Genomic DNA, 17,322 nt, shown 5'->3' with positions numbered 1-17,322 from the left:
TAAGAATGCTTGTGAAAAGGGTTCTTTTGATTAAATGTTTTTCCAGTTAATCAACAGCTCATTTTCTTTCACCCATTGTTATTGAACATCTCCTTTCCTGATCTTCACTCAGCTTTTTGTCTTAGTAAGTAGGAAGCATGAAACACAAATCTACGTTTCTCTTATGTCTGAATATAGTATCTTGATTCATTATTATGGACACTAATTCCCTTTTCATACACAATATTAAAGATACAGCATATTGGCCTGATTCTATTCTGACCTCAAGAAAAATCAAGGTAATTACTTTAGCAGATTAAACTCCCAGGAAAGGCTTTTATTCATCTCTTATTTGTCACAATTTTCTAACACACACACACATGCACATGCACACACACACAGATTTTATTTAACAAGTATCCTATATTCAAGTTTCACTTGAAATTAAAGGTTTCTAAATCTGGTTCTGATTGACATCACAAAAATGAAATAACCAGAGTTTATGTAAAACTTGAAAGAATAAGCAAATGATTCAACATATTTTTTTAAATAAAGGAAATAAAGTATCAAAATCATGTAAATAAAATTATATTGTCCTATTCTCACCCAACAACAGTTAAGAAAAGTAGCAACAATAACAAATTATCATGTTTTTGTTTTTCCATTCAATAGTTTATTTCCAGGACTGAGTTTGTTTGCAGGACTGTCAAAAACAGTTTAATTGCTTTCATTACTCAATATTGCTCTGACTTAGTCTCACCACCCAGTACTGACCTTTAAGCTATCTCCAAGAACAAATCACCGTTGTGAGGGAAAAGACATAAACCTTGTTTATACTTTTTAAGTATTTTATCCCTAACTCATAAGTCAACAAATAATTGGGAAAAAAATTAATAGATGGTTGCACTTGAATTCTGTCTCTACCACTTCCCAGTTACCCTGGCTAAAGCAGACTTGATTTTTCTGAAATTCAGTTTCTTCATCTGTACTTTAGGCATCCAAATTAATCCTACCTCAGAATACTGTAAAGAAGATTACATAAGTGATCACTGAAAGTGCCTGGTATTTAAAAATATCAAAATAATGCATATTTTCCTCCTTTCCTTCACCCTTTTTCTGTCCAGGATATGGAACACCTAAGTCTAGAGCATTTTCATCATGTTTTTCATTTACTCCACACATAAGTATTGAGTTTCCATGACAAGTCAGGTACAGACTAAAATGTGGGGCTACGCTGATAAATAAAACACAATCCTTATCCTAAAGGAGATCCTAAACCAAAGTACTAAATTATGATAATCATTTTCCCCAGGAAGAAGAAATAATGCCCAGCCTTCCAAAGTCTGACAATGTGTATGATTCACAAACTGTGCAGTAATATAATATCTTGTGAATTACCTCAATGCTCAAATCAATGCAGGACCACGATGTGATCATACTAAGTTGTCTGTCTCCATCGGTGAATCCAAAGGCACCAATACAAGGTATCACATAGTCACACATTTTTTCCCTTCCCCATGTGTACTTAATGGGTAATGAGATCAAAAAAGGAGGATTTAGCCATTATTTATCACTGGTTCCTTCTGCATTCATTTTTCAAAGTCTATTCATTTGGAGAATTTGACCTTCAAAACATGAATTAAGCTGTTGTTTTAGTAACTGTTTCCACTGCATTCTATAGTTACAATCCAATAACTTGATGCACTTTTTAAACAGTGAGCCCTTTCTGTAGCTGTAACCCAAATCATTCCTACTTTGTCCTAGGCTCCAGTAATTTGAATCATTATTGTTTATCTTTCAAAGAAAACTAATTTCACTTACTGCTAGGGTATCTAATACTTTTAAATACTTAAAACCCCATATTTCTTACAAAATGGCGGCCAATAACTCAGAACAAAGGAAAGCAATTTTAAAGTTAAATTTTGTTCAAAATGTGTCTTTACAAGGAGGGTCAACTTCATGATATAAAGTCCAAACAAATGGAAATAGACCCTGTTCTGAAACTGGCACCATACTGGACAATGAGTTCGTGACAAATGTCTGTCAGGTCCAATTCTGCTACTTCCCGTCAATAATTTCTTTAGATTTTATTTTATGACACACTTTATAAAGTCAACAGAAAGGAAATAAAATAAACAGTTTACTGACCAACATTATGTTAAACCTAATCACACATAAAAGTTATAATTAAAAATAACAATAATACATAGCCATAATCACAGGAAAACCCTGAGTCAGGAGTGATAGAAAGAGATGAATGCCTTGACTTATCTTTAGTCAAGATCGAGCTCTTTTGTCTTCATCTTTGTCCTTTTGCATTTTATAGTGATCATGTTATAACATATAAATGTTACCAAATTAACATTGTACATCTTAAATTTATACAAGTTATAGTGAAATATATATCAATAAAAAAAGAAATAGGAACATTTTTAAAATAAATAGAGACAATTTCTCAACCTACTTGACCTTTAGCATTTTGAAGACACTATCTATTGTAATGTCCTCAGTTGCTGCTAATTATTCATCCTTCTTTCTTTTCTGTTAACAGTGGTTTATAACAATTATCTATTGTTACAATGATTATTGAGTAAAGGAGACCAGCACTTATGTGAATAATCAGATATCCTCAAACAACAGGGAAAAACATTTACAGCCTTATTTAAAAAGTGGTTGCAATTAAAATTTTCAAATTAAGGGTTATGTTCATTCATTAAAAGGAACAAAAATCAATAAAAATATTTACAAACTAGTAAAAATTGCTTTTTGAGACATTTATATAGAAAAAAGTTTGCCATTTGCAAAACATGAATGGACTTGGAGGGCATTATGCTAAGTGAAATAAGTCAGACAGAAAGATAAATACTGTACGACATCGCTTATACGTGGAATCTAAAAATAAAACACTAGTGAATATAACATAAAAGAATCTGACTCACAGATCTAGGGAGCGATCTAGTGGTTACCGATGGAGGGGGGGCAGTACAGGGGTGTGGGGAAGTGGGAGGTACAAACTACTGTGTGTAAGATAGACTCAAGAATGCCTTGTACAGCATGGGGAATATAGCCAATATTTTATAACTATCAATGGAAATTAACCTTTAAAATTGTATAAAAACTTTTAAAGAAAATATTAATTAAGGATATCCAAAAAGTTATTTTACCTGCACAACTTCAAGTCAGAAGCTCAAAAACTGAAAGATCTGCTACCAGTTTGTTCATGGGTCCAATCAATTGATTTTCTCAGTCATATGATGATTCTGACTAAGCTTTTTAACAAACTAATAATGTAATTTAGACAATCTTTACATACTTATGAATATGAGTCATAATATATCATTTATGTACAATTGCTAACTATATACCTAATATGTCATAGCATCTCATGCTATATGCCAAATTACAGTTTCATCCCTCCTACCAATCATAAATAAATCTTCCAGAAGTCTTTTCAACATTTCTTTCTCCTGCAGCATTTGAGGCTTTATCTTGTACAGAGTGGGTGGTCATTAAAATGTATGTCAAAACAAAAACATTCATATCCCCAAATCTACTGAATATCCAGGAATAGGAAAGGTAATTTTCACTTCTAAAGTTTTCACTATGAGTTCAACATTCAGAAAACAAAGGAGTGAAAGTTTCAGTTATGCAGGATAAATAAGCTCTGGAAGCCTAATGTGCAGCATGGTGACAAAAGTCAACAATACTGTATGATATACTTAAAATTTGCTAAGGGAGTAGATCTTAAATATTCTCACCACAAACACAAAAAGGTAACTATGTGAAGTGATGGTTATGTTAACTAGCTTCATAATTATTTTACAATGTATATTCTAGCAAAAAATCATCTTATATACTTTAAATATATATAATTTTGTCAATTATAACTCAACAAAGCTGAGGAGAAATTGGGGCAGAAACAGTGCAATAAATTCTTATCTATTCTGTTCCTTTGTTGTCCAGCATAACCTCATTCTGAGGAGATGAGTATTTATCATGGGTTTAAAGATACCTTAGAGAGGATCTTTCACCACCACCTTCACAACTGTCTAGTAAAGATTTAACAAATGAAACAATAATACCTTAATGTCTCTGACAGGCAAAGTAGTGGCCTCCAAAAGAGGTCTACACTCTCATCTCCAGAACCTGTGAATACATATGTTACTTCATATGTCAAAGGGGAATTATGGTTGCTAATTATTTGACCTTAAAGTGATTGTTATGGATTATCCAAGTGAGTCCAATGTAATTATAAGGGTCCTTAAATATGGAAGGGGAAGGCAAAAGAGAGAGTGGAGCAAGTGTTGTGACAATGGAAGCAGGGGTCAATGAGAGGCAAATTTGCTGCCTTTGATGAAACAGCCAGGAGCCAGAAGCCAAGGAATGTTGATACCTTCTAGAAGCTGGAAAAGGCAAACAAATGGATTCTCCAATGAAACTATAGAAATGAACACAGCCCTGTTAACACCTTGATTTTGGTCTAGAGAAACCCGTATCAGACTTCTGAACTACAGAATTGTAAGATAATATAAACCCATGTGCTTTCAGCCACTAAGTTTGTGGTAATTTTCATGGCAGCAGTAGAATTAACTCAATGCTCAGAATTTCTTAACTACTGAGAGCAAACATTTTAATACAGAAATAGTTTGACACTATGTTTTTATATCTTCTATTTAATAAAAATTTAATTGGCCTCCATAATAAAGAGTCAAATAGTTTCTAATGGTTAACTGAACACAGTGACCCAATTAAAATCTAAGGTCTGACAGCAAACTAACAGATCAACGCCACCATGAAGCTCCTATTATTATTACTAGTTTAAAAACTAATAAAAATGGTCTTTCCCAAATATTTATCTTGACTTCATGGTATGAATTCAACAAATAGTTGATGTAGCAGTTTCTATTTATGAAATTTCATCTAATAAATGAAAAAGGAAAGAAAGAATTATAAAATCACCGTTCTACAATGTCCTAATAAAACAACAGATCTTGGTCATGGATCAACAAACTCCAGCTAAGGAACAGATCCAGTCTGCGGCTTGTTTTTTTTTCTTAGCATGTGAGCTAAGAATGATTTTTACATTCTTAAATGGTTAAAAAAATTAAAAGAAGAATAACATTTATAACATACAAAAATTATATTAAATTCAAATTTCAGTGTTTATAAAGTTGTATGGGAACATAGCCATGCCAACTTATTTACATAATGTCCATAGTTGCTTTGGGGCTATAAGAGCAGAGTTGAGTAGTTCTAAGAGACCTGATGGTGCACAAAACCTAAAATGTTTACTATTTGGATTTTACATTAAAAGTCTGTCAACACCTGCTCTCGACAATGATTATTAATGGTAGCTAATACCTAAAATGACAGACAACTATGAAGTATTCTCGCAAAAAAAAAAATCAAAACCAATCAAGGCTCCTGTTCATACAATCAAACTACCAGTTCATAAGAAATACAATGGACAGAGAAGCATGTAAGACAACACCGCTGGGATGTATTCTGCAAAATATATAAGGTAGGAAACATTACAGGACAATACATTTCTTTGAAAAATAATTTTCAACAGAAAAAAAAAGGAGATTTGGTCAGGAAAATATAGACTGAAAAAAAACAAAACATTTGTAATGTATCAATTACCACTGTATTCTGATTCAAACAAACTGTGGGTAGATAGCAGAATTATGAGATTATTAAGGAAATGTGATTCCAACTTAATATATGTGGAAATTGTTCATTTGCTTAAACTTCATAATGGTTTAAAATAAGGGGTCCTTATTTTCCAGATATCTTTAGAAGAAATAATATGATACCTGGAATTTGCAAATAATCTAGTGAAAAGGGAAAAAACGGGAAATGGAGGTAAACAAATAAAGTACAATTTGTCATGATTTGATCACTATTGAAGCTAGATTATGAGTAAATGTGGTTACTATACTATTCTCTCTAGTGTTGTTTATGTTCAGATATTCCTTAATAAATACATTTTTAAAAGCATCCTTTCTCAAAAGTCTTGAGGTTCATGAAGATAATAATTTTACAACCATAATTTATTTCAAAACATAAATAACCCAATGATAAAAATACCCAAAGCAAAGAGTATCCTGTATTTCAATATGGTACGGATTTCATATTTTATCTCTAAAAATGTCAATAAATTTACCTTCAGTAAAAACATAGAATAATGGACATTTCAAGGACCAAAATCAACTGTGGAAAACAATTACCTTGGAAAAGACAAGCCGACTCTTATTTTCCAAAGCACTTTCAAAACCAGAAGCCCAATACAAATGATCATTAGCCTTATATTACCTCTTGACTGTAACCAACATGTTAATTTCAAAAGAATCAAAGGTTATAAACACTTCTCTATCAAACAAAGACATCTATTTTTGATATTTGTTGTAAACTTCTGGTTAGTACTAATAGTTAGGTAACATCCACTTAAAAGTAGCTCTTGCCAGACAATGAACTAGCTACACACATCAATGAACTTTACATTCACAATTCATCCTGGAGACAGGTATTCCCAACTTCATTTTATAATTAAGGACTGAGACACAGAAAGATAAAGCTGCAAAACCAGTTAATGACCTGAGTCAGACTGGAAATCAGGCCAGTCTGATCTGAATGTCAATACAGGCTTAAAGCAGAAGGCCAGGACCATTCCCTTTCAACTCCTGGGCAAATTTTGGCTCTGTTCAGAGGTTAGCACCTGGACAATCCTGATCTTTCTCTGGTACAAAACAACTGTAGGGAAGAAGCCCTGGTCCATATATCTTCCAAAGAGCAAGGTCAGTTTCTGAGTTTGCATTTTGCTTTTGTAGGTAAAGAATCAGAGAAACAGTGCATAGATTTTCACTGAATATTGTTTGTAATTGCCAAAAAAAAAAGGAAATAAACTAACTTTTTGCCAGGAAAAAATGACTATATTACCTATAGTACAAAAGACTGAAATAATATGCAACATGTACAAGTAACTCCTTGATACAAAAAATACAATGTTAAGGGAAAAAAAGCAAATTGCAAAAGAATATATTTACATTCAGGTAAAAAATTTTAAATATACAGAACCTTTCTTTATACACAGTTATGAATACATAAATATGTAGCAGAGATTTTTCTAAAATAAATCTATATGAGAAGAATGAACTTCAAGTTCAAAATAATTCTTAGCTTTGGGAAAGAAATCATGAGAATGGTAGGGGTATAAGGAAATGGCAACCCACTCCAGTACTCTTGCCTGGAAAATCCCATGGATGGAGGAGCCTGGTGGGCTATAGTCCACTAGGTCGCAAAGAGTCGGACACGACTGAGTGACTTCACTCACTCATAACAATTAAAAAACAAAACAAATGAGCAACAAGGATCTATTGTACAGCACATCAAAATATAGCTGTTAGTTTGGAATAACTTTAAATGGAGTATAATCTATAAAAATATTGAATGTGTTCCATGTTGTACATCTGAAACTAATATAATACTGTAAAAATCAACTATATTTCAGTTAAAGCACTTACTAGCCATAAAAGAGTAAAATTCTGGGTTTTAACTTTTTTTCATGAAACATGGAGCCTTCTTATTATGTGCACTAGGTGAATAAAAAAGCAATGAGATTTTTTTAATAAAAAAGATATAAAGAAAACATGGCAAACTGTTAACCCTGGTTTAATGTGTATTAGATATATATATTATATGCATATGTATATGTATTAAATATATATATTAAGTATATATATGTGAATGATTTTTGTAATATTTTCTATTTTTGCATATTTGGGACAATTTCAATTTTAAATAAAAATAAATACAATAATTACTCTTTCTTTTAAAAAATAAAGAACATGAATGAATCTTAAACAATGGGAAAGGAAGAAGGAATCCTCCTGATAAAACTGGGCAGAAGAGAGGCATAGAAATATAATTCACCTAAAGCCACAGAGGTAATAACTGACAGAGGCCAGGGTTACAATCTAGATCTATCTGCTTCCAAAGCCACCATACTGTTCTCTAAAATCCATTCAGATTGTCCACAGAACTTCCCAAGTAGAGCTGAAGTGCATTCAAATTGAGCCCGTTGGGAACACTTAGCCAAAAGTGTTGTCCTTCCTAATTTCACCATGATAAAGCTCACTCTCAAGGAAGACCTAGAAAAATCAACAAAATGTAGCTGATTATTACTATGAATGTGTTCTGTTTTGTGTGACTATTTTATGGTTGAAGTTCTGATGCTCTACAGAGGTATTTTAAGTAAATATGCAACCCCACGACTCTGTATGCAGGGACTAGTAGCTTGTCATGTCAACTCAACTTAAGATAACCATCCCCGGTAGGGGGGAAACTGAAGCAGTGATTCCCACCTTGTTGAGATCTGAGGAATTTCCCATATCTCTTCAGGTATTTGGTGAGATCAAAGTATTGAGATATTACTATTTTGTTGTTCAGTCGCTCAGCCGTGTCCAACTCTTTGCAACCCCATGGACTGCAGCACACCAGCTTGCCAGGCTTCCTTGTCCGTCACCATTAATATTTAGAAATGTCAAAAATACAAAGTAACATTTTAGCAATCTATGAATTATTAAATAAATGATAGTTTCCCGAAACTACATATGTTTGCATGATAATTTTGAATTATCCATTAACTTAAGAGACTAAATATGTACTAAGTGAAACCTGAAAAAAAATCAACTGCTGGGTCTAAGTTCCACCAGCCAGGTCCCTAAGACAAAAAGGGGAGAGCCAGGATTTACCCTGAAGGAAAACAGATCCTCAACCCTCCCATTAAAAATATCCCAACTCCTTCAAATCCATGGACCAGTTTCATTTCTACTTTTTCTTCCTATTATTTAAACCCTCTTTCTCTAATAAGTTCTTCACCCAGCAAATCAACTACTAAAATTTCTCCCATCTTGAAAAATAAAGAAAAGAAAGAAACATTGCCTATATTTCTATTTTCGTTCATAGCTAAGAACCTGAAGTCTACCTCACATTAATTTAAAAGTTACCATTTTATTCCTAATTGGCCAATTTATTCATTGAACAAATATTCAAGTGAAGGAAATCAGTCCCGGTATTCATTGGAAGGACTGATGTTGAAGCTGAAACTCCAATATTTTGTCCAGCTGATGCGAAAAGCTGACTCATTTGAAAAGACCCTGATGCTGGGAAAGATTGATGGCAGGAGGAGAAGGGGATGACAGAAGATGAGATGGTTAGATGGCATCACCAACTCAATGGACATGAATTTGAGTAAACTCCGGGAGTTGGTGATGGACAGGGAGGCCTGGTGTGCTGCAGTTCATGGGGTTGCAAAGAGTCAGACACGACTGAGCGACTGAACTGAACTGAACTATACACCAGGCACTGTTCAAGGCATCTGGATAAATCAATAAACAAAACAAAGGTCCCCACCTTTGCTCACAGTCCAGCTGAAGGCAGGCAATACATAATGCATTTTGTGACGTGCTTAGAAGTGTGCCTGGCACATACTGAGGACTACATACATGCTTGGCCTTGTTGTTGTCATCATGGTTACTTCTCCGTCTCATCTGTGATGCCTTCCATTGACTGCATTCAGGCATTGACTCTTAAGAGTCTGTTAAAATGACTAAGAAAGGATTTACTGCTTTCTCTTCAAATTGCCAAATCTAAGCAACTCTTTTTCTTCCTAATATTTTGAGAATTAGGCACCAAGTCTAGGAAGCATCTTAGCTAAATATTCCATCATCATTCATTAAGAGGTACTGACTACTTGAGTCTTTGCTCTGTTGTATTTTGACCATGAAGCTAGACCGTGTTTAACCCTGTCTTGTTGCTTTGCATATCTCTTTCTTGTTTTGAACCATTAGGTCTATTGCAGAAGTGTCCCAGTACCTACCACAGTGCCTTATACTTCCTAAGTACTCAATGAATGTTAGAGGAATAAAAGTTTCTTTAAACATTGTTCATTATGAGCCTTTCATATTTGCTCTACCAGCACCATACCCCCTTTTGTCTTTGCCAATGAAAGAAATAAAAAGTAAAGTCAATGTACAGACCAGCACAGCTGGCCAGAGCAAATGAATATGTTTTGCTGCTATTTATAAATGATTTTTAATGATTTAATTATTTTTCAAGATCCCAATAAATAATGGCGGAAGAAATTGCTATAATATACTTGGGAATAACCATAAACATGTTTAAAACCATCTCTCTACAAGGATATTCTTCCTCTTCAGAACTTAAAATATTTTAATTACTCACTTGGCACCTAATACCATGGCCCTCAAATTAAAGATGAAACTAAATTAAATTTTAATTCACTGTGATTGATAAGAAAAAGCTTGTTAGTTGTTATATTACTTACTAGAAAAAGAATCCAGAAATGCTTAAACAAAATAGATGGCTATCAGAAAATGGCTTTTTTCCCATCAAAAAATCACAACAAGAAAATAATAGCCATATTCCTAAGTGATGCAACATTGTCCCTTTAAAAAAAAAATACAAGGAGTAAAAGGCAGTAGACAAAAATCAACTTGTCAAGAAATGGTTTATCCAGTAATGGACTAGCACTACAGGGGATCTGTTCTGCTTTCACCAGAGAGCCCTTTGTGTAACAAGAATAAACTATTAAGGGTTTAATGACACCTCAGTACCATATTAGACTCTGAAAAAGGAAGCAAGGATTCTTTTCACCAAGTTGCTGTTGTTTCCATCACAGCCACCATGGGATCTACTGTCCACACAATCCTCAAATGGGCAATTGGTTGGGAAATGAGTTTTTCTGACTTTCCCCTGTCTTTGACTCAGCTTTTTCTTGTTTATTTTAAGATCTTGAAGAGCCCAGCTTTTGGCAGGAACAATTGGAAGTCACTTTCCCCAAAAGGGACAAGTCAGCCTCAGAAACAGAATCAAGTTTGTTTATGGAATACGCTCTGCACACACAGCATCATCTCAAACAGCTATGGGAAGAGGGAATTTAGCATCAGCTGAACCAGGCTTGTCTACTTTGCAGGACTGCTGTTTCTATAGACTCACTGCTGATTCTATACACCCTTAGTTGCCCTCTTGTCTGCACGAAGTGTGATGTTCTGTGGTAGGCACCTGCTGATGAGGGTAATTATAGCATTAGTGGAAGGAAGCATGACATCTAAGGTTGAAAAACAACTCTAATTACAACTCCATCATTTGACTCCCTCAGAACTGCTGTTTCTTTTCCTTTTGCATAGAGGTTACTCAGAGATTAAATTAAATCTGATTCTATTTGAAAGCAAGCCATTATATAGTTGTGTAAATGGGCTAGAGGAGGAAATCGTCTTTCAATATTAAAAATACTATATACATAGGTGAACATCTGATATTTGTTAACACTAGATAGCACTTGCTGACTCAACTTTCAGGAGATTTCTATGTGTTTTTGTGTGGATGGAACTAAAACAAATAATAGAAGGAACAAGGAGAAATGTGAAATCCAGATCCTATAGTATGGAGACAAAAAAGTTTTAAATTACTTTTATATTCATTAACCAATTTAACAGAAAGTGAAAATGATAGTCATGTCTGACTCTTTGCAAGCCCATGGACTACGGTAGCTCCTCTGTTCATGGAATTCTTCAGGCAAGAATCGTAGAGTGGGTTGCCATTTCCTTCTCCAGGGGATCTTCCCAACCCAGGGATTAAACTCAGGTCTCCTGCATTGCAGGCAGATTCTTTACCATCTGAGCCAAAAGGGAAGCCCAATTCAACAGTGACATTACATAAAACATTAACATCCAGAAACTTAATTTTATATCCAAAATTCAAATACATAATTTTCATATTAATTTAACTATAAAGCTGATACAAAATTCCTTTAAATTCACACACAAAAACCAGTAGTTTTAAATTTAAAGATAATCTATGATGTACTTCAGGGAGGAACAAATTCCAAAGGATGAGTATGATTAAATTGTACTTCACCCTATTAGAATTTTACAACTTGGGGTGAATTTGAGTATTGTAGATTACTAGATTTAAGCTTGAATTGTCAACCATGAAGTCTAAAAATAAGGAAAGAGGAGCTTCTTGAATTAGAAAACTGAAAAAAAAAAAAAAAAACAACCTTTGAAATCAGCAAGGATTGATTTGTCAGACACACCCAGAGCTGTGGTCCAGAAACTGAAAACATGCCTTTAATGCCACTGTTAGGACTCGGAACGGCTGCCTGGCCTCCAGCTGTTGCTCAGGGTGGCGCTGCTTCTGCAGGACAGAAGCAGACTCCGGGAGGTGGAGCAGGGACGGCACACGCAGTCCTACCACGGGCCTGCCACATTCCACAAAGACCATCTGGGGGTTGCCAAAAATACGACTTTTTGATTTCTAATAGTGGCCTTAAGTCATGGGACCAGTCCAACCTCTAAGATATTTCTAAGAAAACTCCAATATATTCAATGATAAGTAGTTGGGAAATCTAATTACCCAGGTTGATTCAAACACACCTCCTCCTATACTTCACACACAAAATAACCATGACTCCGATCACAGAAGAAAAGTACTCCTGGATAACCAAGAATAAGGCAGATCTCTTCTTGCTGAAGAAAATCTCCCCCATTATCCATGATGTAGCTCTGCTTTGTTGGTAGTGAAAGTGAAAACGCAATCATTCCCAGTGGGACAGAGTCATAGGCTGTATCATTCCCTGGGAATAACTTCAACTGGAAGTGATTGCAAGACTCTAACTAAAGCAGAGAGTAACAAAGGCCACATTAATAAAACTCTATAATCATTTTCTATTCTTGAAAGAAGACAGAAAGATGTATGAAAGCTTTCATGTTTTATTATTAACAAAAAATTTCCCACATTTATCTATTTTGTCTTCAAAGGAAAGAGTAAAATCCTTATGTGATGTTTATCAGGATGGATGCCACAATATTTCTGAGTACAACACAAAGTGAATAAGATCCAAAGCCACATCACGGAATTCTTATTTAGTCATAAGAATAAGTAAAAAGCAGTATTTATTATATTAATTGCTTTAATCTCTTCCTAACCTCTATAATTTAAGCTATTTTTACATGAAATTCAATGAAAGTTGAAAATAGCACCACTTCACTTTAAGAGGGAGAAAAAAAATCTTATTTAAAGATTAAAAACTTTTATAAGCATATATGTTGCAAACATTATTATTGTTTCCTTCCTGTTTGCAAAAATAAGTTGAATGTCTTACTTACAAATGAAGTAAAAAGTCTTTGTTATTAATTAATGGAATCAAACCTTGGTTAAAAACCGTCAAACCCAAGATTTATAAAACCTCATTATATTTGTTTTTAAAATTCTGATAATTAAAGTCATGGCTATCTAGCCACTTAGATTTTTAGAAAATCAATACCAAACTTGCCATGATACGTGAGAATAAGTACAGGCTTTTGCCCTGATTTGTAACTGAATTACTAACGTTTCAACTAACAAGTACTACAGAGAAATACAGCACCATCATCACCCTTAGTAAACAGGAGAACATGGTTACTTTTCCAGATGTCATCTTGTTGTCATGGTATCTATTATGTCCTCTTTCTCTCACATTTTTATTCTAGCTAACAGACTCACAAGCTATTTAATCTAACTTATACTTTTATGAAGATTTTGTAAGTTCCTAATACAGACTCTGCACACACCTGTTGAACAGAATCAACGAATCAGCACAAGTTACTTAGATTGATAGTTAGACTTTCTATTAAAAGGGGAATAAAGTTAATTCTTAGTTCACATAATTGATAGAAACCAGGAAGTCATGAATTTTATATGTTCTACATATTGTACTTCAGAAAAATACTATCTTCAGAATATTTTCCTTTTTAAAATATCTTCAAGTCTACATTTCTATAAAAACAGTATTTCAGTGGTTGAAATTGATTGCATTTTAAGTGTTCTATGTCTATTTTAAATTGAAAACTTACCCTAAAGTATACTACTTCAAATATTTAATAACATTTTTTGCTAGTAGTTTTGAGAAGAAGCAAACAATAAACACAAATACCATTGTGTATGCATTTATATTTTACTCTATTGAAGAAGTGTTTTAGACAGCCTGCTTTTGGGGGATTAATTTTTGTCCTGCAATGATGACCCTTCAAAAACAGAACAGGCTAATATTATCCATGCTAAACAATGCTTATGTACCGTCCTTTTTTAAAAAATGAATTCAATTTCTCTTCACTATACAATCTCTGCTGTCAACTCCTCTGGATGTAAAACATAAGTACACACACACTGATTTCTCAGTGATGTCTTAGAAGTTAAAGTGGTGCGCTGTTCTTCCCTAGGAGCAACAGGAGGGCTCTGCACTCTCTTCTAGAACAGAGTTCTCTCCCTTTAGTCTGAAGGAAAACAATGTTTAAAATACTAAAAATGCAAGCACAGCTTTTTTAAATCAACTGTACTTCTCTACACACATATGACAACTGTATTAATTTCACCTGAGTGCTTTTATTGCACTAATTAGACACTGAAGAGAGGCTGACACATGGGAAAACTGTTTTCTGAACGTTGTAGGATTATAAGCACCTGGGATATTCTTGCTATTCTCTGCATGCAAATAACTCTACAAACAATTAAATGCAACCATTAACATAGTGGGAGTGTGGGATGGAAAACAGCAAGTGTTAGGAGTAAAAATATGACATCTCCTTCCTATTCCGCTCTCATTCAGCGGATGCCTAGTACCTTTGAATACTCTGCACAGGCAGACCCCTCAGGACGTCTGTGAGTAACAATACATTCGACATCTCCCACGCTCTGTTAATTGCAAAACTCTCATGATCTGACAGTGAGCCCTCGCCTCTCGAACATGTTTTCATGTTTGCAGAGACACCAGCGACGTCAGGAGACCCTCCCCGAGCTGAGGAAAGGAAAGTCGTTCCTTCTTGCCCCTCCTCACAGCCCCCAACACTTGCATTAGAAGCAGCTCCACAAGTTCCCTGGCTTGAGCCACTAAGGAGGCAAGTTCAGCACCATGGAAAGGGCTCGAGTCGCCTCAAGCAGTGGAAGACACCGGGGGCTCTCCCCCAGCCACTCACCGGCGCCTGCTGCGACGGGAGTCCCGAGCGCTTGGTGGATCCCTGCTTGGAACTTAACCTTTTCCACGACTCGGCAAACCTGCCCCGGCTGGCGCTCCGGCTGCGCCTGCGGCTCTCCGCGCTGTCCTCGCGGTCCGAGCAGCCCCGCTCCATTTCGGTCGCATCTCTCCACTTCTTCCCCATGCTAAGTTCGCCTCGCTCCGCCGGGCAACACCCCAGCAACGAGAGCTCTCGCAAGCTCCTCTCGCCACTGGGTCTCACTCCCGCCTGCGTGTAGCTCACTGTTGGCGCCGCCTTTGCCTCCGCCGGCTCCTGCCACAGCCCTGCGCTTGTTTGCTGCCGCCGCCGCCGCCGCCGCCAGGCTGCGCTTGCGCCCGCGATTGGCCAAACCGTGGGACGGCGAGCGCCACCTGCGCCAGAGACAGCTTCCTTTTGCGCCCTCAAATTGCTCTCCAGCCGCAGCCGCCGCCTTCCCTGGGGGCAGGAAGGAGACGCAGGGCCCACCCCTGGGGCTACTGATACTGGAGGGTAGCTATTTCCAGTAACCCCACCCCGCCTAGTCCCCCAGGCCTGGAGACCAACCCGAGCTGCAGGTGCAAGCCTAGGTTACCCACACTGGGTGGATGGAGGCTCCAGTTGGCTTGGAGAAAGACTGGAAACGTAAAACTCTGTCCTCCTTTCTTTTCCCTTTCTTCATTTTCTCCTCTTTGCAGCAAGTGTCTCCCAGACATCCTTGGGAAAAGTAGGGTTTCATCTCCTTGTCAGACTCCACCGTAATTTCTTCTCACGCATGGTCAAACTAACCCACTTGTTCCCAAACTTGGCTGCACATTGGAGCTACCTAAGGAAAAAAAAATATTAACTCTGATATTCCTCAGAGTCTAATTTAATTGCCCTGACTGTGGCCTGGGAATCAGGATAGTTAAAATTTCCCTGGGTGATTCTTGCTGTTTTAACTGCAATTAAAAGCCTTCAAGGACAGAGCAGAAGAGGATCTTTGGGGAGGAAAGGGAGGTGATACTTCTTAAATCAACTCACTTTTCTCTCCAGGTTGGAATGCGTATTCAGTTTTAGCCTTTCACTCCTGGGGCTAGGGTGGCGCAGTTGTTAAGCAGTGAAAATGGTATGTGAGCTCCTGTTCATGGTATATTCTTCTGACAACTCCACCACAGTCTCCGTTCACATACTGCCTTCTGCTCATTAGAAGGAAAGCCCACAGTCTCTCATCAGCTTTGTGTCAGTTATTTTACCAGACTGAGCTGTCCTCCTATTCAGAAATGTCCTTGATCAGATGAGAGAAGGCCGTTGGGGGCATTGCAAATTTACCAAAGTTGGAACAATGACCTTGCTCATTATTAAAGAGAAGGAGGCCTAAACTTGCTCCTAGTTGAAAAGGGCTGTCTGGTTGTTTAACTGTTGCAATGGCAACAGATGTATTTTCATTCCTTTCTGAAATCGAGCATTATCCCTCCTATTTGAATAATTCCAGGCCCTCCTGGGAGGAAACTGTGCAAAGGGAATAAGAGGGAAGGAGAGTGAGAAATGCTGTGGGGAAACTGGTGGTGTGATACCAGTTTTGAAAATCATCATTTGATTCATCAGTGGTCACTCTGATTAAGCAGAAGTTTTGGAAGTGGCTTGTTCACAAGAATAGAACACAGAGCCCTAAAATCCCACAGCCGTGCACCTGTGAGTAATGCTACATTAATATTAATCTTGTCATTTTAAGCAAAGGGGCTCACAGAGCATACTTCCTCCCTTTTTAAACAACCCACTGTGTCCAGAAATCACACACCCATATTAAACAAGATGAGACTCTAAACAATGTTTGCAATACACAATGGCATTTAATGAGAAAACCACAGGCTCCATTCTGTATTTTCACACTTCCTATCTAGGTTCATGGATTTGAAACTATTAGTGACATTTCATGAAAATATAATAATTCATCCCAGATTCCTCCCCCTGACAAAAATAAAATGATTATGCATAGTTTACAAATTAGGTATGAGAACTAAATATCAATTAGAGAGTAAAATAAAAGTCAGAAAATTATGATAAGGTAAATATTTATCTTTTCCCTTAGTTGTCAACAAAGGGGAACAGAAATGAGAATTCCCTAGAAGATGAAAAGCCTGCGGCTAACCTGGACAAACTTGAAAGTTCATTCTTTAGGTATAATGATAACATCCCTGAAAAGGAGCTACAAGGGGTCTTTCCAGATATATCAAAGCACTCCATCCAAGAATGCTCACCTCACTGAGCTGCAAGCCCCTGGCTCACCTGCATCTGCCTATTAAGGTGAAAA

The 17,322-nt window shown here is 36.3% G+C and overlaps 1 protein-coding gene across 2 annotated transcripts in view; it reads right to left on the bottom strand.

Annotated features, from left to right (window-relative positions):
- Positions 1-15,336, bottom strand: part of TRPM3 (transient receptor potential cation channel subfamily M member 3) — a 936,946-nt gene extending 921,610 nt beyond the window's left edge. For both annotated transcript variants that reach the window (XM_043487226.1, XM_043487228.1), the window contains exon 1: positions 15,015-15,336. In XM_043487226.1, coding sequence (XP_043343161.1) covers positions 15,015-15,197 — 183 coding nt within the window. In that variant the 5' untranslated portion in view covers positions 15,198-15,336. The remainder of the gene's footprint in view (positions 1-15,014) is intronic.
- Between the last annotated feature and the right edge of the window lie 1,986 nt (positions 15,337-17,322).

The sequence above is a fragment of the Cervus canadensis genome, chromosome 14, assembly GCF_019320065.1.
Source record: "Cervus canadensis isolate Bull #8, Minnesota chromosome 14, ASM1932006v1, whole genome shotgun sequence".
NCBI classification, from domain to species: Eukaryota; Metazoa; Chordata; class Mammalia; order Artiodactyla; family Cervidae; genus Cervus; species Cervus canadensis.
Note: the sequence above shows the minus strand (reverse complement) of the source record. Positions and strands in the feature narration are given on the sequence as shown.